Here is a 17,501-nt window from a genome sequence, read left to right as displayed (position 1 = left end):
TATGAAACTGAAGCCTGATATTAATTTATATAAATCAACAACAGAATCAGAGTGATACCTTACATTTCATATCTAAGGGCTAATTTGTTCTCAGCATTCAACTATATTAACGGAATAAGGTGAAGACAAGATGACAGAAACAGACTAAGGCGGCCTGAATGACCACTGTGCTCCATGGTTGGACGCACTGGAAAAAATTCTAAGGTAAACCTGTATGAACTACCCCAAGCCTATAATCAAAGGTCACATACTTGTAAGATATAACTCCCACCAAATGTCCACCTTCCCATTGGATTGGTGTATATATACACCAAATGTACTTACAAATCTCTCATGCACCAGAACAAATCACCTTCCACGAGGATTTACAATTTGTGAGAACACGGTACTTGTGGCTCCATCTTCTATATCATCATCTTTTCCAGAGATGCCCCCTTCAATCCTACTCACACTATTATCCAAAGGCTCGAGTGAAGTCAACTGAATTCCAGTTATGTGATTTGTGCTGTTGTCTTCAGGTTCCATGAGTGCTGATGAGGTCTCTTGAAGTTGTAGAGCATACTCGAGATTCCACAACACATCTCCCATGGATGGCCTATCCACGCCATGCTCAGCCAAGCACTTCTCAGCTGTCTCCCCAAACTTCTTCAGAGAAGCAGGATTCACCTTCCCCACAAGATTCTGATCCATGATTTGGTCAAGCATTCCCTTTTTCTGCCAAGTCATTGCCCATTCGGCTATATTAACCTGCTCCCTTGGAAGCACAGGGTTTAGAGCAGGTCTTGTGCATAACACCTCCATTAGAACCACCCCAAATGAATACACATCTGATTTATCCGTAAGTTGTTGCCTCCTAAAGTATTCAGGGTCAAGATAGCCAAAACTTCCTTTAACTGCAGTGCTTACATGGGTCTGATCAAGTGCAGGACCCGTTTTTGAAAGGCCAAAGTCAGCAACTTTAGCAACAAAGTTCTCATCTAAGAGTATGTTTGTTGTCTTCACATCTCGGTGGATTATGCTTTGAGCTGCTCCTGTGTGGAGATAATGAAGGCCTCTTGCTGCACCAATGCAAATTTCAAGCCTCTGCTTCCATGATAGAGGTGGCAGGTCTGTTCCATATAAATGGCTCCTTAGGGGCCCATTAGCCATATATTCATAGACAAGGATCATTTCTGACCTCTCATCACAGTAGCCGATGAGAGACACAAGATGCCGATGGCGAAGCTTGGATAACATTTCAATTTCCGTTCTGAATTCTGCAAGACCTTGTTCAGATCTGGGATTGCCCCTTTTCACAGCTACATTTGTCCCATCTTCCAGTGTTCCCTTATAAACCCTCCCAAAACCCCCAACACCAAGAAGCAACTTTTCATCAAATTTATTGGTTGCATCCAGGATTTCTTGGAAGCTGAAGAATCGTCCAAGATTTGAGGAAGCTAAAGAAATGCAGCTTGCAGTTCCGCTCTTCTGAGAAGTTGTTGACACTTTTGTCATGGTCTGAGAGTTTCCATACAGAGGTAAAGGCAGCCATGAATGCCCTTGTTGAGCAGGCTTAGCCTTGCGCCCTACGAAGCAGCAATAACACAATCCAAGCAATGCTAATGCTGCTACAGCCCCAATGACAGAACCTACTATAATTCCTATCTTGCCGATCTTTGAAGGCGAACTCGGAAGGAGACTCTCAACTGAAGCATTCTTGTCGAAGCTCTTCAACTTGTTGCTAATTTTCATTATCTCCAAACCATTCATGGTGGCATTTCTAGTGTCTGCCATATTATCTGGACCAACACTCACAGTTAAAGTGTTTGAATCTGCTGAGGCACCAGAAACGAAGTCCCTATAGTAAGGCACATTCAAGTTACCAGTTAAGGTTGAAAGGTCGACACTTCCAGAAGCTAGGTCAGAATTTATGTATAGATTGAACACCAAACTGTTGAGAGACTTGCTCATAATATCACAGAAATGTACTCGTACAAAATAGGAGAAGCTTGGATCCACAGAGAAAACCCAAGTGATGTTGAAATTTGTATTTGGAACATTTGCATCACCCATTACATCAGCAGTGGCATAAACCCAATTTGGTGCTGTCTCAGGAGTAACACCTTGTGCTTGTGGATACTTGATGCTCGAAGGGTTCACTGAAACATTGAGGACAGAGCTATTCACATGGAGGTAGTTCAGGTCATTAACCCAAGTTCTACCCAGTGTGTCATTTTGAGCGGTGACCAAAGGGCCCCCAATGTTTAATCGATAAACAGTTTCAAAAGCCAGTTCAGAAAGGCCACTGACTGGGGACGGAGGGTGTAGACCGAATGCCTGATCAGCAAACAGATCAGTCGGAATGGACACAACTTCAATTGCATTGACAAAAGCTTCTGAACCATTTGAAGGGATGAAGGTGAGAGTCAAGGTATCAGAAGTAACACTGATTGCATACTCCTTGAACATATGAGAATCACTGTACTTCCTAAAGGTGAAGTTGTTCAAAAGAACAAAATCATCTGCGACCACTGACAGAGAAGCAGAAGTCAAGTCATGGCCAGAGTTGGGAAGAGGGCAGAAATAGAGCCGCACCCAATGCCGACCCTGTTGCTTAATTTTGAATTTGTAAGAAGCTTTAGAGGTAAAAATCCGAGCTGACTGGTAGATAGGAGAAGGAACACCAGATTTGGAACTGGCCACCAAAGAATTCCCAGTTTTCAGAGTTAATGAAGAGTGCTGTGAATCAGGAACAAAAGAACGACTTTGAAAGGTGATGTTTTGGGAAGCACCGCAGGAAATAGAATAATCATCGGGAGGAGTGAATGAAGAAGATGACCCATCAATTAAGAACAAAAATACAACTGAAACAGAGAGTACCCACTTCAAAAGCCTCATCTTCGCCATTATAGCCTCCCACGACTTCATCAACCCATAACACGGGTTAGCGGACGCCATAACTGGAAATCTCGATCTCAAGCTACCTCAAAAATCACGTCGAATGAACCAAAAAATGCTGCAAATCGTATTCCCAAACAGAAACCTGAAACAATATCGGATCTATTACCAAAGGAACAGATAACAGACAAAGAATACAGAGACATGAACTTTATTGAGCTAATGAATCTAATATGGTACAGTGTTGGGACGTAACAGGGTAGGAAGATGAGTTCTCTGGAAGAATTTACCTTGCGGAGGAGCAAAATGTGTATATTGTATAATATGATGGCGAGTAAAGAGGGCAAATGACTAAATGCCATTACTAATACTGGAAGCCTATGGAGATCAGCTTTTTAGCGGAGCTGCAAAACAACCTTTTACAGGCTGTTTGATTGAGCGGTCATTTACAGAGCAAAAAACATACAGAGAGGACCCACTCGACAAGAGGCAAATTAATGGGGAACTTCCCGGTTTCTCACTGTGCCATGCCACCCCAGCCTGCAGTCACAAATTGGTGAATTCTTAATAATTTAAATTTAAGTAAAACATTACACTGCAGAGGAGCTTTGGAACTCAGCTTCGTAAATTTAATAATATTCCAAGTAAATCGGTGTTCGTTTGTTATAGATTGTTCCCATTTCAATCTCTCACGCGCGCACATTAATTTCCATCTTTTGTCCAGCCTTTTTATAAGCTTGGGTTTATTAATTGATGAGTTGTTTTCATTGTTAATGTGCTGGATATTCGCTCTATATCATTATTTGGTAAAAAGTTTTGGATAGTTTTATCCATTTTGACATTTAATAAAAATAACACGTTATGATGTGTCGTAATTATAAATGTTGGGAGATTTCCTCATTTCGTACCTTTTTATTTTGTTTCAATTTGCGATGGCAATGCTTGCTGAGCGGAAATAGAAATGATGTTCACGTGGACTTTATTTCCCAAAGTCACGTTAAACGTTTTTTTAAATAATATAATCACATATATAAATACTTATCAATAAAAAGTTTTGATTATTTAGGAAACCAAGCACTTGGAGTCCAGAGGTAAAACATGAGAATGAGCAGGCAAGAGGTTTTTATTTTGTCTGAAAAAGTATGCAGCAGAATTATAAGCAAGAGATAAGTTCAGATGTCTGAGAGGAGACTCAGAGAGTGAATAATTTGATTTCGAGTCAACCAGATATATATAACCTTCTACTAAAATTAAATATTACTTTAGATTTCAGAACTCAATTATTAAGTCTTAATGACGACAGAAACCTCGAAGCTCTTTCATTGAAGGGCGAAAGAAGAACACTCTTAAATTAGAGCTCCATTTAGTTTTGGATCTGTATTATATTCTCTGGTGTAGTTAATTTTTTTAAAATTATGATGATATTAAAAAAATATTTATTAATATCCATGAAGTGACTTATAATATAAAAAAAATGATGTGTATTTTTTGCTAAAACTGGATATTGATCCAACTTGGGTGCAGCGGCCTTGGGCTGAGAATAAATAACAAGTGTGAAATGGAAGTACACGGGTCTCATGTTGGGATGATACTCCATGATCTCTCCCATCAATGTCCCTATCAGCTTCTGCCCCTCCACACATTTTCATTTATTCTCTTTTTCCCCCTTTTTACCTTGTCAAATTTTCAGTTCACGTCCTCCATCTACCTCAAATTTTTCTTGCTAATTTCTCATGCTCTGCTTTCCAAAATTCTTAACGACAAAAATGCTTTTCTGAAAACGGAAATAATAAAAATGAACATGTAGACGCGAACTTTTCAGTGGCAGAACTAGGGGAGTGAAAGGCAATGAGGGGGAAAGCAAAACGTGATGTGCTTTGGATTTGGGTGTGTATCTGCTTGTCATGTCCATCCATAATAGAAATATTTTACTATTCATATTCACTTTCATAATTTGTATCTCACATTCATGCTTCGTCACTTTCTCATGAAACAATCGAGCCGTTTAAAATAACTTTTCAATCATAATTTATAGAATACAAAATAAACATGTAAGAAGAGTTTTATTTTAATTAATATAAAACTTGCTTATAAATACCCATTACTGCTAATCCAAACAGGTGTTTTGTAAACTAGAGAGAGTGATGCGGCAATCACGCTGCGGCTGATGCGGGTAATGATACATTTGTGAATTGTGAGTTGTTATCCAAAATCCCAACTACTGACAACCACCCATCCAGCTTTTCGGTTAGCGGAGGAGGTAGGAGCCAACTATCCTTTTAAAACCCTCCATAATATTTGCCCCCTCATCTAATCTACCTTGTCCTGGACCATCCATATATATGGCTGGGATCTCATTTTCCTCTTGAGAAGCCCACCGTCTGTTTCATCTCGTCTCACTGCGTCTGATCATGGGATGGAATGGAAGCTGATCAAGGGGAGAGAGGAAACTTCGCCCAAAAAAAAAAAAAAAAAGGAGGGGAGAGAGAGTCGGTCATAATCTTAGTGCAGATGTGATGAAAATGGGCCGGACAGGTCCATCGAGGGGCCTCGCCTCAACTAGGCCTGGCCCGGGCAATTGTTATCATGGCCGGGCCTCGCCCCAACCGGTTAATGAACATTCGCCATGAGGGCTGTGATGAAGAGCCCTGTGAAGGCTGTCATATTGCCCATATCAATTTATGAACTCTCTCCAGAAGTTTGTTGGAGAGCTCAAGTTGCAAATCCTCCTCCCGATTCCAGTTATTGTCACCGTCGCCGGTTCAGAATCTCTGGAGTGGGCAACAACCTTTTAATTCATGCTTCATCTTATGCCCAGTGTATAGCATCAGAGGGAGTAGCTAGCAATGTGTTATAGACTGTCTTCTGTGGGAAAAAACAAAGAAAGAACGGACTGTCCTTTTTTTTTTTGGGTGCTCAAATAATAATAATAATAATAAGTTCTTGAAAATGTATCGGTATGTTCGCAGCCCACACAGACACAGGCGCGCGCGCATATAAACCAGCTTGACGGAAATTACATTGGGCTGCACACCAACGTTGGGCTGGGCTACTGTGAATGAGGCCTGCGAGCCCATTTGATAAATTTCTATGCCACGGTTCCTGTCGAAAGTGCATATTGAAGATAATACTTTTTTATTTAAAAAATTACCCAGGCGGAAAAAATAGAATAATTTAATAACATGACAAAATCTTGTGTGTTGTTTATAAAAATAAAAAGTTATAACAATAATATAATATAATATAACATGATAATGATTTTTAGGAAAAAAATGAAGAGGAAGAGAATAGTAAAAAGGTGAGAGGGGAGGCGGAGCAAAGAAATGGGTAAGTGCTTTCTTTATGGCTTTGCCCCAAACGTTAGGCTGCAAGCGCATCAAGTGACGATCCAACTGGAAACCAATAAAGAAATTGAAGTTGACTTAGCTGACAATTTCCACTTCAATTCCGCATAGAGTATACAATTTCATGTTGACAAATCCTGAGTATTTAATTTTATAGAGCGTATAAAAAAGACAAAGCCTCTGGCTTTGAATAAGATCCAGGCCTTCATATAATATAACGCAGCTGATCAACCAAAGTCAAAAGCTGAGATTTACTAACGGGTTCTTCATCATGGATCATTTGATTAGGTAGCTTCCATGAAACCATGCAAGCACGTTCTTCTCTCTCTTTGTCTACGACTTTTCCTATATTAATTGCTATTATTCCTTAATTACAACTTGCCATAGTGCTTTCACTTGGATGCTGCTTAATTACACAGTTGAATGATCATCCCGTCCATCTTCTTGATTCCTACGATTTCATCATCATCTCATGAGATTTGAACAAAAGTAGGACAGTATACAAGGACAAACACATGCGCACATTTCCGCGTGGACTTTGACAGAGCCGTACACGATTAAAATGGATGGCCGTGGATTGGGTAGCCAACCTTAATAAACTCCTATGACGGCAGAAATGAGAATAGGTAGAGAGATGGGTGGCATCTTCTTAGGATGGACTATATTATTTAATTTATGAAATACTAATACTTCTTCCATCTCAAAAGAAAAAAAAACAAAAAAAAAACCGGGTCTTCGACCAAATTAATCTCTGACTGCATCTAAGTCAGTGCTGTCGATATTTTTTCCATGTACTTTCCTCTTTGTATTGGACACGCTAATTAAAATGGATCTTCAACCAAATTAAAAGAAAAACAGCAGGATAATAAAGTAATTAACCTGTATGACTTGGCGCCAAATCAATTGTTTCCGCTAATTCGAAGCCTGCCATAATTAATCTCGTGCGCGCGCGTGTGTTTGTGTGTTTTGCCTTCTCGTAACCTCTCCAAGCTACATGCAAGATATAGTTTTTGGGTAGCTCAGATTTGATCTTTTCTATAAAGATGTTTAAAATTGTAGTTTCATCTATTGATTTTTAGTTTTTTCCCTCCATTAATTATGTTACTACTGTATATCACTGCATTGATTACCCGTCTATTTTTTCTATTTATTCGTGAGTATCTCCCTCTAAGTCACCCTCTCACCGTAAATTACACAAGGATATTTTTTTAAAAAAATACACTTCAAGTGTATATATATTCAATTATTTATTGACTTTAACCTATCTTTACCAGTTTTTATTAATCTACATAATTTGATTATTTGTATATTGCCCGTAAATTAAATTGGCGGGAAGGAGTGGTAGCTCCCCCCCCCCCCCCCCAAAAGGAACGTAAGGGAAGAAAATTAGCCATTTGCACTCGGCTCATCGCATTCCATCTATCAGCCAGCCAGGCAAGTGTCCGCAACTTGTAGGACGAGAGTGTAAAATCATGCCTTTTCCGTCTATGCAATTATTTTAATGGGTACCCAATTAACACAATTATTTGCTTTTCTATCCATACGTTCTAGAGTTAAATCTCCTCCGGCGTGATATGATGATTATGATCTCTATTTATACTTAATACTCCATTTATTTTTATAAGCAACACTAGTTAAAATTGTTTAAAGACAATAAATATGTGAAAATTAGTTTTTTTTCTTTAAAATATCTTTATTTATGAGAGAAAGTATGAGAAAGAGAATAAGAAAATTATCATAATAAAAAGAATTATGAAACAAAGAACATGTGTGACGAAGAAATATGATGGTTTGAAAAATGAGATAACAAATATATTGAGTATTAAAATAAGTAATAAATGGGAACCAAATAGAAAATTTGTTACAAAATTTTAAAACAGCTTATAAATATTTCTCATATTTAGGGATGAGAAAGAGATGGTAGTTGTTACTTATAAAAAGAGACGAAGGGGTATAATGCTAGGATTTTTTATATCTGATTTATAAGGGATTTTAAACATATTTAATTCAAATCAAGAAAGATCTTATAAATAAATCTTACTAATTTTGTTATAAAATTTAGTAATTTTACGACTTTATTTCAATTTAATACATTTTTTTTTAAAAAATAATAGCCTACATAATGACAAATTTTGAATAAAGCTTACTTTACGTATAGGATAATAAGAAATATTAATGTGACGGAATTTTGAAGCAATTCAAAACAACCAGAGAAAGGAGAATTGGAATGAAGCGGGGGCAGAACTGAATGCAATGCTGGCCTAAGGTTTAGCACCGACAAATATATGAGTATACGCATATCAAAGCTCAGTAGAGGGCCACATTTATTGTGACACCTTTCTTTGTTCACCAAGCAAGGTTCTAAATTCTAATAGTAGTAAATTGGAAAAGATAAATGATTAATTGGTTATTGTAATAATTATGGGCTTACATTATTAGTTTATTGCGTATCACTCTAAATGCCACGTCTCTCTGGGTTGCTCATCGCTCATGTGAGGGCACAGGATAGAATGCCGACAAACTAAAGGGGCGTGATGTGCCACTTAAGGTGATTGAATAGTTGAAGGCATGCTCTTAGTAATTATGTCGTTTACAGTATGCGGCCCCATAGACTCCATTGATTGCTTTTAAAGTAATTCCCTGCTATTAATATTCTCATACTCCTTGTGAGGAGAAAAACAACTTGAAAATATATTCATTGGAAAGGCTTTAATCTTAATAATTTTAATTTGATAGATATTAGTCTCAAACTTAAAATTATTTAAAAATACTCTGAGTTATTCAAAATATATATACTTATTCTTACTCTTTCATCCCTAATTAGTACCTCTTCCTATCCCAACTTTAAACTTTAAATTTAGAAGGGAGTGTGCTCTATTTTATATACTTCTCTGGTTTTTAATATAGGAACTAATTAGTGAGTTAATGTTAGTTCTATATATAAAACCTGTTTTACATGTTTACTAATTTCTTTCCAAATTAACCATATTCATATTCTCCTAATAGCAATCAAGTAGGAGAGGAAAGAAAGAAACTAAGAAAGATGCTTAAAGTATTTTAGAAAAATATATTATATTAATTAATTTAGCTAACACTCTTAATTTACTCAAATTAATTAATTAAGTCTGATATTAAGAACTTAAAGAGTATTTTATAAGTTTTGATTTGAGTTTATCTCAACATTGAGTATATTTTTTAATTTTTATGTTTAATTATTTATTCTCTTTCATTTGCTACGTCCTTATTACATGTTTTCAAACCTCTTTATTATTTTTATCATTTATTATAATGTCATGTTTGAAAACACAAATATTTTTTTTTATCTAGTTATAATTATTCTTAATCAATTTTAACTAGTTTTTAATTATACACAAATTAATTAGTTATTTAAAACTTATAACAAGAATAGAAAAGAATATTTAATTTGATTCATCCCGCGCGCTTGTGTTTCGCCCTGCATTACAAATTACTCCTCTGGTTCTATTTATAAGGCACTTCCAACATGTTTCACACAGACCAAGAAAAACCTTAAACTGCATTAACTCTTCATTAAAATATAGCAACTTTTCAACTTTACCTCTATTTAATATATACACATTTTAAAAAAATAACTATCTACTGTAAAGGAGAGTGCTCTCTAACTGTATCATGACAGTTTCCATATGCTTATCCTATCCCTCCCGAAAAGTAAATAACAGAACCAGAGCGTCACTAGCTCATTCCATGGTCTTATACGTGGGATGCGACATCTTGTGAGGATTATGACTGATTTATAATGAAACTTCATAATTATAAAAAACCGCATTAAAAAACCATTTTAAAATTAGAACGAACAGTACTCGAACCTAGCCCAGAGCCATAGTTGTGTAGTTGACAACAAATAGTTACATGAAAAAAATAACACACACGATGATATTACCTCCAATCCTAATTATAAAATTTTGTTCATAATCTGTAAGTAAAGTTTTATAATTAGGATTGGGGTAATATAATAAAAAATATAATACTCATATCAAATTATTTATATCTATTATGTCAGATTTTTTAACCATGTATAATTATATGTCCTACTTTTAAAATACTGACATTTAATTTAAATCGGCGGAAGAAAACAGCATATGGGGCTGGGCGTTGTCGTTGTGAGTTGTGACCACGACAGCCGTGATTTGCTCAACGAAGATGCATTATATTTTGAATTTTGGTGTTTAAATTTTGAAGCAAATTAAAGACGACAATTTCAGAGTTTATTAAAAAAATATTCTACACTTGTTTTTTCTTTTTTCGGCCTGAAAATATTCTACACTTGTTTACTTTTCCAAATCCAACAAAATATATTTTTTGATAAAAAAATTAGAAGTTATAACCCATTCAGTTCAAACATGACACATTCAGCCAGAAGAAAAATTCAAATATTATACAAATTTCGGCATGACCGTGATTGATCATAACTTAAAATTTCTGGAGCAGCATGAGAAATAAAATAAATATTCAACAAAGGGTCACATCTCTGTGATCTGGATAATCCATTTGATGAATGGATTGATAGTGTCAGTACAGAATTATTCAGAAGGAATGCGTATACATCCTTCTGTTTTATTCAAATGCTAATACAACCCTAAATTGATTTTCCAGTTCGTAACTAATTTTAAAACTTGGTTGGCTATATTTAATATTTCACGTTTGCAAAACACAGAATCACCTTATAGCCAAAATAAATTTGGCCTTTTTTTGTTACTTTGTTTGGTTTCTTTATCCTAATGGCTGGTGGTGAGAATCTTGCAGGAAAGTGGAAGAATTAAGATAAAACAATAAAAAAGGCAGAAATTACATAAAAATAAAATTACCTGGGAATAAAGTTCCTGTTAAGGAATCTCAAATTAATTAATTACCGATCGTATGAAGGGTGGATAAAAATGAATAGAATTAATACTCCCTTGTTTCAGGGGGCTTTGATTCCCACAGCAGCGTAATTAATGCCGGAGTTGTTAAGTATGAGATTACTAAAGTACCAGTTGGATAAAACAATTAATAAAGTTTTTGGCGGGGGGTAATTTGTCATCTAGTGTCTGGTTGGAGTTATAGAGGGCTGCAGTGTCGGCGTGCTGAATTCTTGGTGCCCTTCGTCAACACGGCCCATTTATTCATTCCCGCATTTTCCTCTCCTGGTGGGACATATTTGCCCTCCCTTTCTCCCAGTATCACAGAGGGAGAAGGACATGAATTTTAAAATAACAAATAGGTAATTTTAACAGATTTTGACTTGTCAAAATCATTATAAAAGTGATAAAAACCATTGTAAAAATAATTAGCTCGACCTATTTATTTTTTTAAAATTTAACAGGTATATTGTTGTCATTCTCCCTATCACATGTGTTCATAGTTTTTTTTTTTTCCCCAGGACAATTTAAACCCACTAAAGGATATAGATCAACACATCCACCTTATTTTTACAATATTAGGGTATAAAATCTACAACTTCTTCTTCTTGGCTTTTTAGGCACATGTCTTCTTTTCTATTGAAGTTTAATTTTATTTGAAAAATTGTTGAATGGTAAATGCAGGCACTTTTTTTTTAAATAAAAAATCAAAATAGTAGTCTACCACTACTATATTATGAAAGATTATTTTCTCTTGTTATACTCAATTTCTATTAAGATTCACAATTTTATAAAAGACGATGTGGAGTGCCGTGCCATTAAATAAAAAAGTTATTTGTATATTGATATTTATTTTGAACACAAGTTTCAACCAAAGCTTTTATCTTGTTACAATCAAATTCTCTGATTAAAACATAAATAATAGAAGGGTATACTTTTTTGCAGAGAACTGTGCATAAGTGCATTGGTAATGAAAACAACATATATGTACATACTTGTCATGTTATGCTAAACAACTACTCCTCCAATCTTAAATATAAGATCAATTTTGTTGTGTAAACCCTCCAATCCTGAACATAAGACCTATTTTATAGTGTAAATTATATTATAAAACAAGTCTTACATTTAGAATCAGATGAGTATATCTTATTATGGCGACAAGATCATTAAGCATTTAATTGAAGAATATATGATGCAATCCCAAAGCACACAAGAGAACAGGTAAGGCGAATGATTATCACTGAGCGTTTTATGCTTAAGAATCTAAATTCCAAGCATTGCATAAAATAAAATTTGGAATGAAATGTTTTATTTTTGAATTTGGTAAATATAACTGGAGGAGAGCACTGAGCAGAGCCGTACAGGAACCCAAATCACAAACGCAGAGTGCCGCCACGCTGCGGCCCACTGGGACCGGCGTTCTCTAATTCCATAATTCCATAATTTGCGGAGATTAACCAGCCCTGGCGTCACTTTTTCATTACGCTTACCCGATAATATAATACTGTTCTGGTTTTTAATATAAAATATATCTAACTAATTTGATTAGATTAAAAAAGTTAGGTAAGTTAGTTAATTATAAAAAATGTAACACGTTTTTCTTAAAATACCATAATCATTTTTCTTAATACCCCATCTTCCTCTTCTATTTTATTATACTTGAGAAAGTATCTATAGGGGTGATTTAGAGAAAATTGATAAATATAAGAAATGGGTATTATATTTAGGACCAAAACCGACTCAATAATTGGGTCCTATATTAAGAAACGGAGGAGTATATATTTTGCATATAATATTTTTTTAAAAAAATTTATATTTATTTGTAATATGAAAATTTCAAACAAATCAAAACTTAATTATTTGTTAAATCGTGTCTGAGATAGGTCTTATGCTTCCCAATGAAATAAGCGAAGAGACAAAGAGATACATAGTAAAAGTGAAGATTGCATTCCCAATTACAGGCACTTGTTCAAATCAAGTGTTTTTTCTTTTAACAAAAAAGCAAAGACTGAACAAAGCATAATAGCATATATGAAAATTGTCTGGGACTAGCGAGTGATGAGGAAGAAGCCCATAGGAGTGTGTTGGGAGGAAAGAATCCAGTCATGTTTATAACTTTATATACTCCTCCGATTCTTAATATAAGACTCATTTAACTAATTTGATTAGATTAAGAAAGTTAGGTAAGTTAGTTAATTATAAAAAAAGTGACACATTTTTTCTAAAACACCATAATCATCTTTCTTAATACCCCTCTCCCTTTTCTACTTAATTATAGTTGAGGAAGTATCCATAGGAGTAATATAGAGAAAATTGATAAATATGAGAAATGAGTCTTATATTTAGAACCAAAACCAACTCAAAAATTGGGTCATATATTAAGGATCGGAGGAGTAGTTTCTTATTTACATAATTCTTCCTTTTCTGATTCAGACGCAGTAAATTCAATTATTTGACCATGTTACATTTTAGCATTACCAGAGCATATCCACAGAGAAAGTTTCAGACACGGAATTCAACTGACAAATCCAACTGACTGTTTCTATTTTTTTCCCTTTATACTGTTAATGCACTATATATAATTTATTTAATGTACTATATATAAAATTAATATACTGCGCATTGCACGGGACCCTTTTTTTTTTTTTTTTTAACTCCCACGTAGAATATGTCAGTATTGGACGGGAATTGCGCAGATGGTTTTATAATTTCGTGTGTTGAATGTACTCTTCTTGCCCGGAAAATGAATGACTTTAACAATCGAATAATTCAAAACTCTATGTCCTATCAAAACAGAAAACAAAAAAAGTAGTGATCTGTTACCAACTTAATCAAATGGCAAAAAAGCGATCCTAATTTTAATGTTTGTATCCGGCCTAATGATATTGACTCAGGCCAGAAAATACACATACATAAAAATAATAAAACAAGGGGAAATTATAAACAAAATAAAGAGAGCGCAAGATCTGGATTCGTGGGATGGCGCACAGCCCGCACACACATTTGGCCATTTGTTTCCCTCTAGTGTCATCTCAAACATTAAAAATTATCCAATGAAGCTCTTCAAATTTCGCATTTGCGAGGGTAATTAAGAAAAGCTCTCTCACAGTATTAATAATTAATACGTCTGATACTTAATATAAAAATCACTACCTTCGGTTTTAATTATAACGAGGTCTTATAATTACGATCAGAGGTAGCAGTTTATTAATTTGAATAAAGTAAGGAAATTTGTTAAGTTAAGTATTTATAATGAATATGCGCTGTTTTTTCTAAAATATCCTTGTTAATCAAGTACTGTATTAGCTTTAACATTTAATGAAACATTTAACATATGCAACAACTATAAAGGCTGTCTTAGAAAAAAATGAATAAATATGAGAGACGAAATAGATTGCGGTCTTATATTTAGAACCAAATTTAAAATCAAATTAGTTCTTATATTAAAAAAAGAGATTGTACTACTAACCAATACTGAAGTTTTAATAAATTAGACCTTTGTCTACCAGGACCACTTAATTATGAATAAGCCCCCCACTCTCATCTAAATCTTTCCCCCAACAGCCTCTCCATAATCAATGCATCGATCATTTTAAAATTTTGGAGGAAAAATATAACACTATTCTCTCCTCGCGAATGACATATTTCCATGGAAGGAATTAATTTATATGTTTCATTTCCCACAAAGCAAAGAAGTCTCTCTTTGTATACAAGAGCATGGAAGTTATTTGTACTAATTGCAGCTACTAATTTTGGCGGAAGGTGCCTACAAAGTACAGGCACTAACGGGAAATCTGCTTGGACACAGTTGATTTTAAAATAGAAAATAGCCACCAAACCTATTTATGAAATGAAAAGACTTTAATTTAAAGTAATGAATAATATTAAATTAAACAACCTTAGATGCCGGTCAACCGGTTCACCCTATACATATCATTCAAAAGGAGAAAGACGGAGCATGGTCCCATTTCATAATCCAATCACTATTCTTCCCCCCTTCTCTGTCTCGCAAATCGTGCCCCTCACTCACTGAGTGAGCAATTACACAAAAGGTTGAGAATTTGCTATCACCCACTCCTCCCACAGCTTCTTGACCTTTTTCCCCTTCCTTTCTTATCTGACATTACTGGTTATCACGGCCACCAGTGAAAGCGCGTTATCATATGTCATCTTCTTCTTAGGTGCCCCTCCTGACATCTGCATAATTTTGAAGGCCATGAGGTTGTCACAGAGTTTGTCTATGGGGGCTACCTTTACTAAAACTCTACTGTTTTTCTAGGTTTATGTGAAATCATAGCTGAGAGTTGAGATAACTGGTCCTTTGTGTTCTGTTTCCCTGGATTCTTCTCGTCCTGGGCTCGCCTCAGATTTCTGTTCTTGCAGCTTTTGGATCTGATTGATATTGTTTTCAGCACGATCAAAAGCATCCGTACCTGAAAGTGAGAACCTTTTCTTACTGTATTAATGCTAGAATACTAATGTCCTCTTTTGGTTCTCTGCTTGATAGCAGAAAATTTCTTTTTTTCTTACTTGTTTGGCATGTTGTGTCCAATAAATTTTGGGTCTATGGCCTAGGAAACGATGACGACTTACATACTGTTTATGTGAATGCAGAGATTTTATCCCTTGATCAGTCTGGAGTAACAGTGATCAAGAGTTGGAGCTTGAGTCGTCTAAGAAATTCCAACGAATGGGAAAATCAACGAGCAGGAACTGGACGCAGATCTACGCGATCTACGGAATTGACCAATGGCAAACACTAATCTTCCTATTGTGTCAAGCGATCCTCTTCGCCGTCTTGTCCGTTCTTTACCTTCTCTACTTCGGCCCCATTTGCGTCTTCTTTGAGCGATTACTATCAATCGCCGCCGTACCTGCTGTGTCCGCCCGATTCGCCGCCGGATTCACTGGCTCCGTCACCGCGCTCTCCGCACTCTGCCTGTTCTTCGCCGCCGCCAACTTCTTCTACTCCTCCGTCCCACTTCACTACGACATGGCTCAGCGCATTGTCTCCGCCGTAACTGACTGGTCCTCGGTGAAGCTAGCCCTCGACCTCGGCTGCTGCGGACGCGGCATCCTCCTCAACGCCGTCGCCACGCAGCTCAAAAAGGAAGGAAGTTCGGGTCGGGTCGTGGGGCTGGACGGATCCAAGCGGGAGACACTGTCCACGTTGCATAACGCGAAGATGGAAGGAGTGGGAGAGTACGTCACGTGCAGGGAGGGTGACGCGAAGAGGCTGCCGTTCCCGGATGATTACTTCGACGTGGTGGTGTCAGGGGTGTTCGTGCACACGGTGGGGAGGGAGTACGGCCCGCACACGGCGGAGGCTTCGGCGGAGAGGATGCGGGCGATGGGGGAGGTGGTGAGGGTGCTGAAGCCCGGCGGAATCGGGGTGGTGTGGGACCTAGTGCACGTGCCGGAGTATGTGCGGAGGCTACAAGAGATCAAGATGGAGGATATACGAGTGTCGGAGCGCGTGACAGCCTTCATGGTGAGCAGCCACATCGTTTCCTTCCGGAAGCCGAGTCAGCACGTGATGGGGCCCGCAGAGGTCCGACTCGACTGGAGATCATGCTGACGCGTCACCACCTATGCTCTTAGAGAGAGTATTAATGACTACAAATCATCAAACTGACTGGGGAGGCGAAGTCGAACCAGATATTTATACATATAAACATATATGTGCTTGAGATCGATTCACAGCATATATAACCGTGAGAGGGCACGCAGCCTTATAGTGATGTTACGTGGAAGAAGAAAAGCTGCTGCAGTATTTATGGTTATAAGCTTGTTAACCTGAGAATGGAAGATGGCGAGTTTTTGTATAGAACTGAAATTATCTGTAATACCCATATCTTTAACGTTTAAAGCTGGAAGCCGATATGGTGTGAATCATTATAGTGGCTCAGTGACACCTTTTTTACTTTTTCTTTTGGTTTACTGGAAACTTTCGTGTAAAATGTAAATGAAGTTCTTGATTGGATTGCGAGCACCCATGGATACGAGCACGTCACCGTGCTGTAATTTCACTTTCTTGACTGCAATGTGGTGTGTCCCATGTAAGGTTGGAGCAGAACAAGTTAGAAGCTAGAAATAGTGATGAATAATAGACGATGGGAAAATGAGTTGATGCCTTTTTCCAATTCAATGCAAATATATGTGAACATTGTGAATTGACAAGACAGATAGAACTTTCGGCAACATGATGAAGATTCCCGATCTTACATAGTAGATTAGGAACACTGAAAGTTCACCAATGGTCCGAGTGATTTTTGGTGACAGATTAGAGCACCCATCAGGATGGACGGGCAGAAATGTCATTGTGATGAAGGGTAGTTTCAACGCGACGAGGAAGAGAAAGGAGGGAAAGGTACGTGGTTTGTTCTGGTTGGCATTATAACGA

General features: G+C 36.7%; 2 protein-coding genes across 3 annotated transcripts; one reads left to right on the top strand and one right to left on the bottom strand.

The window, feature by feature from the left end:
• Positions 1-3,405, bottom strand: LOC114748081 (receptor-like protein kinase THESEUS 1). Of its 2 annotated transcripts, XM_028936439.1 has the most exons (3): positions 3,168-3,405; positions 1,943-3,022; positions 1-1,837 (listed from the first exon to the last, which is right to left on the bottom strand). In XM_028936439.1, the coding sequence occupies exons 2-3, from the start codon at positions 2,935-2,937 to the stop codon at positions 349-351; spliced, it is 2,484 nt and encodes an 827-aa protein (XP_028792272.1). In that variant the 5' UTR covers positions 2,938-3,022; positions 3,168-3,405; the 3' UTR covers positions 1-348. The 2 variants fall into 2 exon arrangements, with proteins under 2 accessions (XP_028792272.1, XP_028792271.1); XM_028936438.1 differs by having other exon boundaries at positions 1-3,022; positions 3,168-3,404.
• Positions 3,406-15,126: 11,721 nt separating this feature from the next.
• Positions 15,127-17,127, top strand: LOC114748093 (uncharacterized). Its single transcript, XM_028936444.1, has 2 exons — positions 15,127-15,537; positions 15,713-17,127. Exon 2 carries the CDS (start codon positions 15,789-15,791, stop codon positions 16,674-16,676), a length of 888 nt encoding a protein of 295 aa, XP_028792277.1. The 5' UTR covers positions 15,127-15,537; positions 15,713-15,788; the 3' UTR covers positions 16,677-17,127.
• Positions 17,128-17,501: the final 374 nt, after the last annotated feature.

This window comes from Neltuma alba, unplaced genomic scaffold (assembly GCF_004799145.2).
Source record: "Neltuma alba isolate B1F8T4 unplaced genomic scaffold, ASM479914v2 tig00005605_pilon, whole genome shotgun sequence".
Classification (NCBI taxonomy): domain Eukaryota; kingdom Viridiplantae; phylum Streptophyta; class Magnoliopsida; order Fabales; family Fabaceae; genus Neltuma; species Neltuma alba.
Note: the sequence above shows the minus strand (reverse complement) of the source record. Positions and strands in the feature narration are given on the sequence as shown.

Bases quoted from the DNA above. Each gene is read 5' to 3' on its own strand.
- LOC114748081 (XM_028936438.1), bottom strand. From the start codon at position 2,937: ATGGCGTCCGCTAACCCGTGTTATGGGTTGATGAAGTCGTGGGAGGCT.
- LOC114748093 (XM_028936444.1), top strand. From the start codon at position 15,789: ATGGGAAAATCAACGAGCAGGAACTGGACGCAGATCTACGCGATCTAC.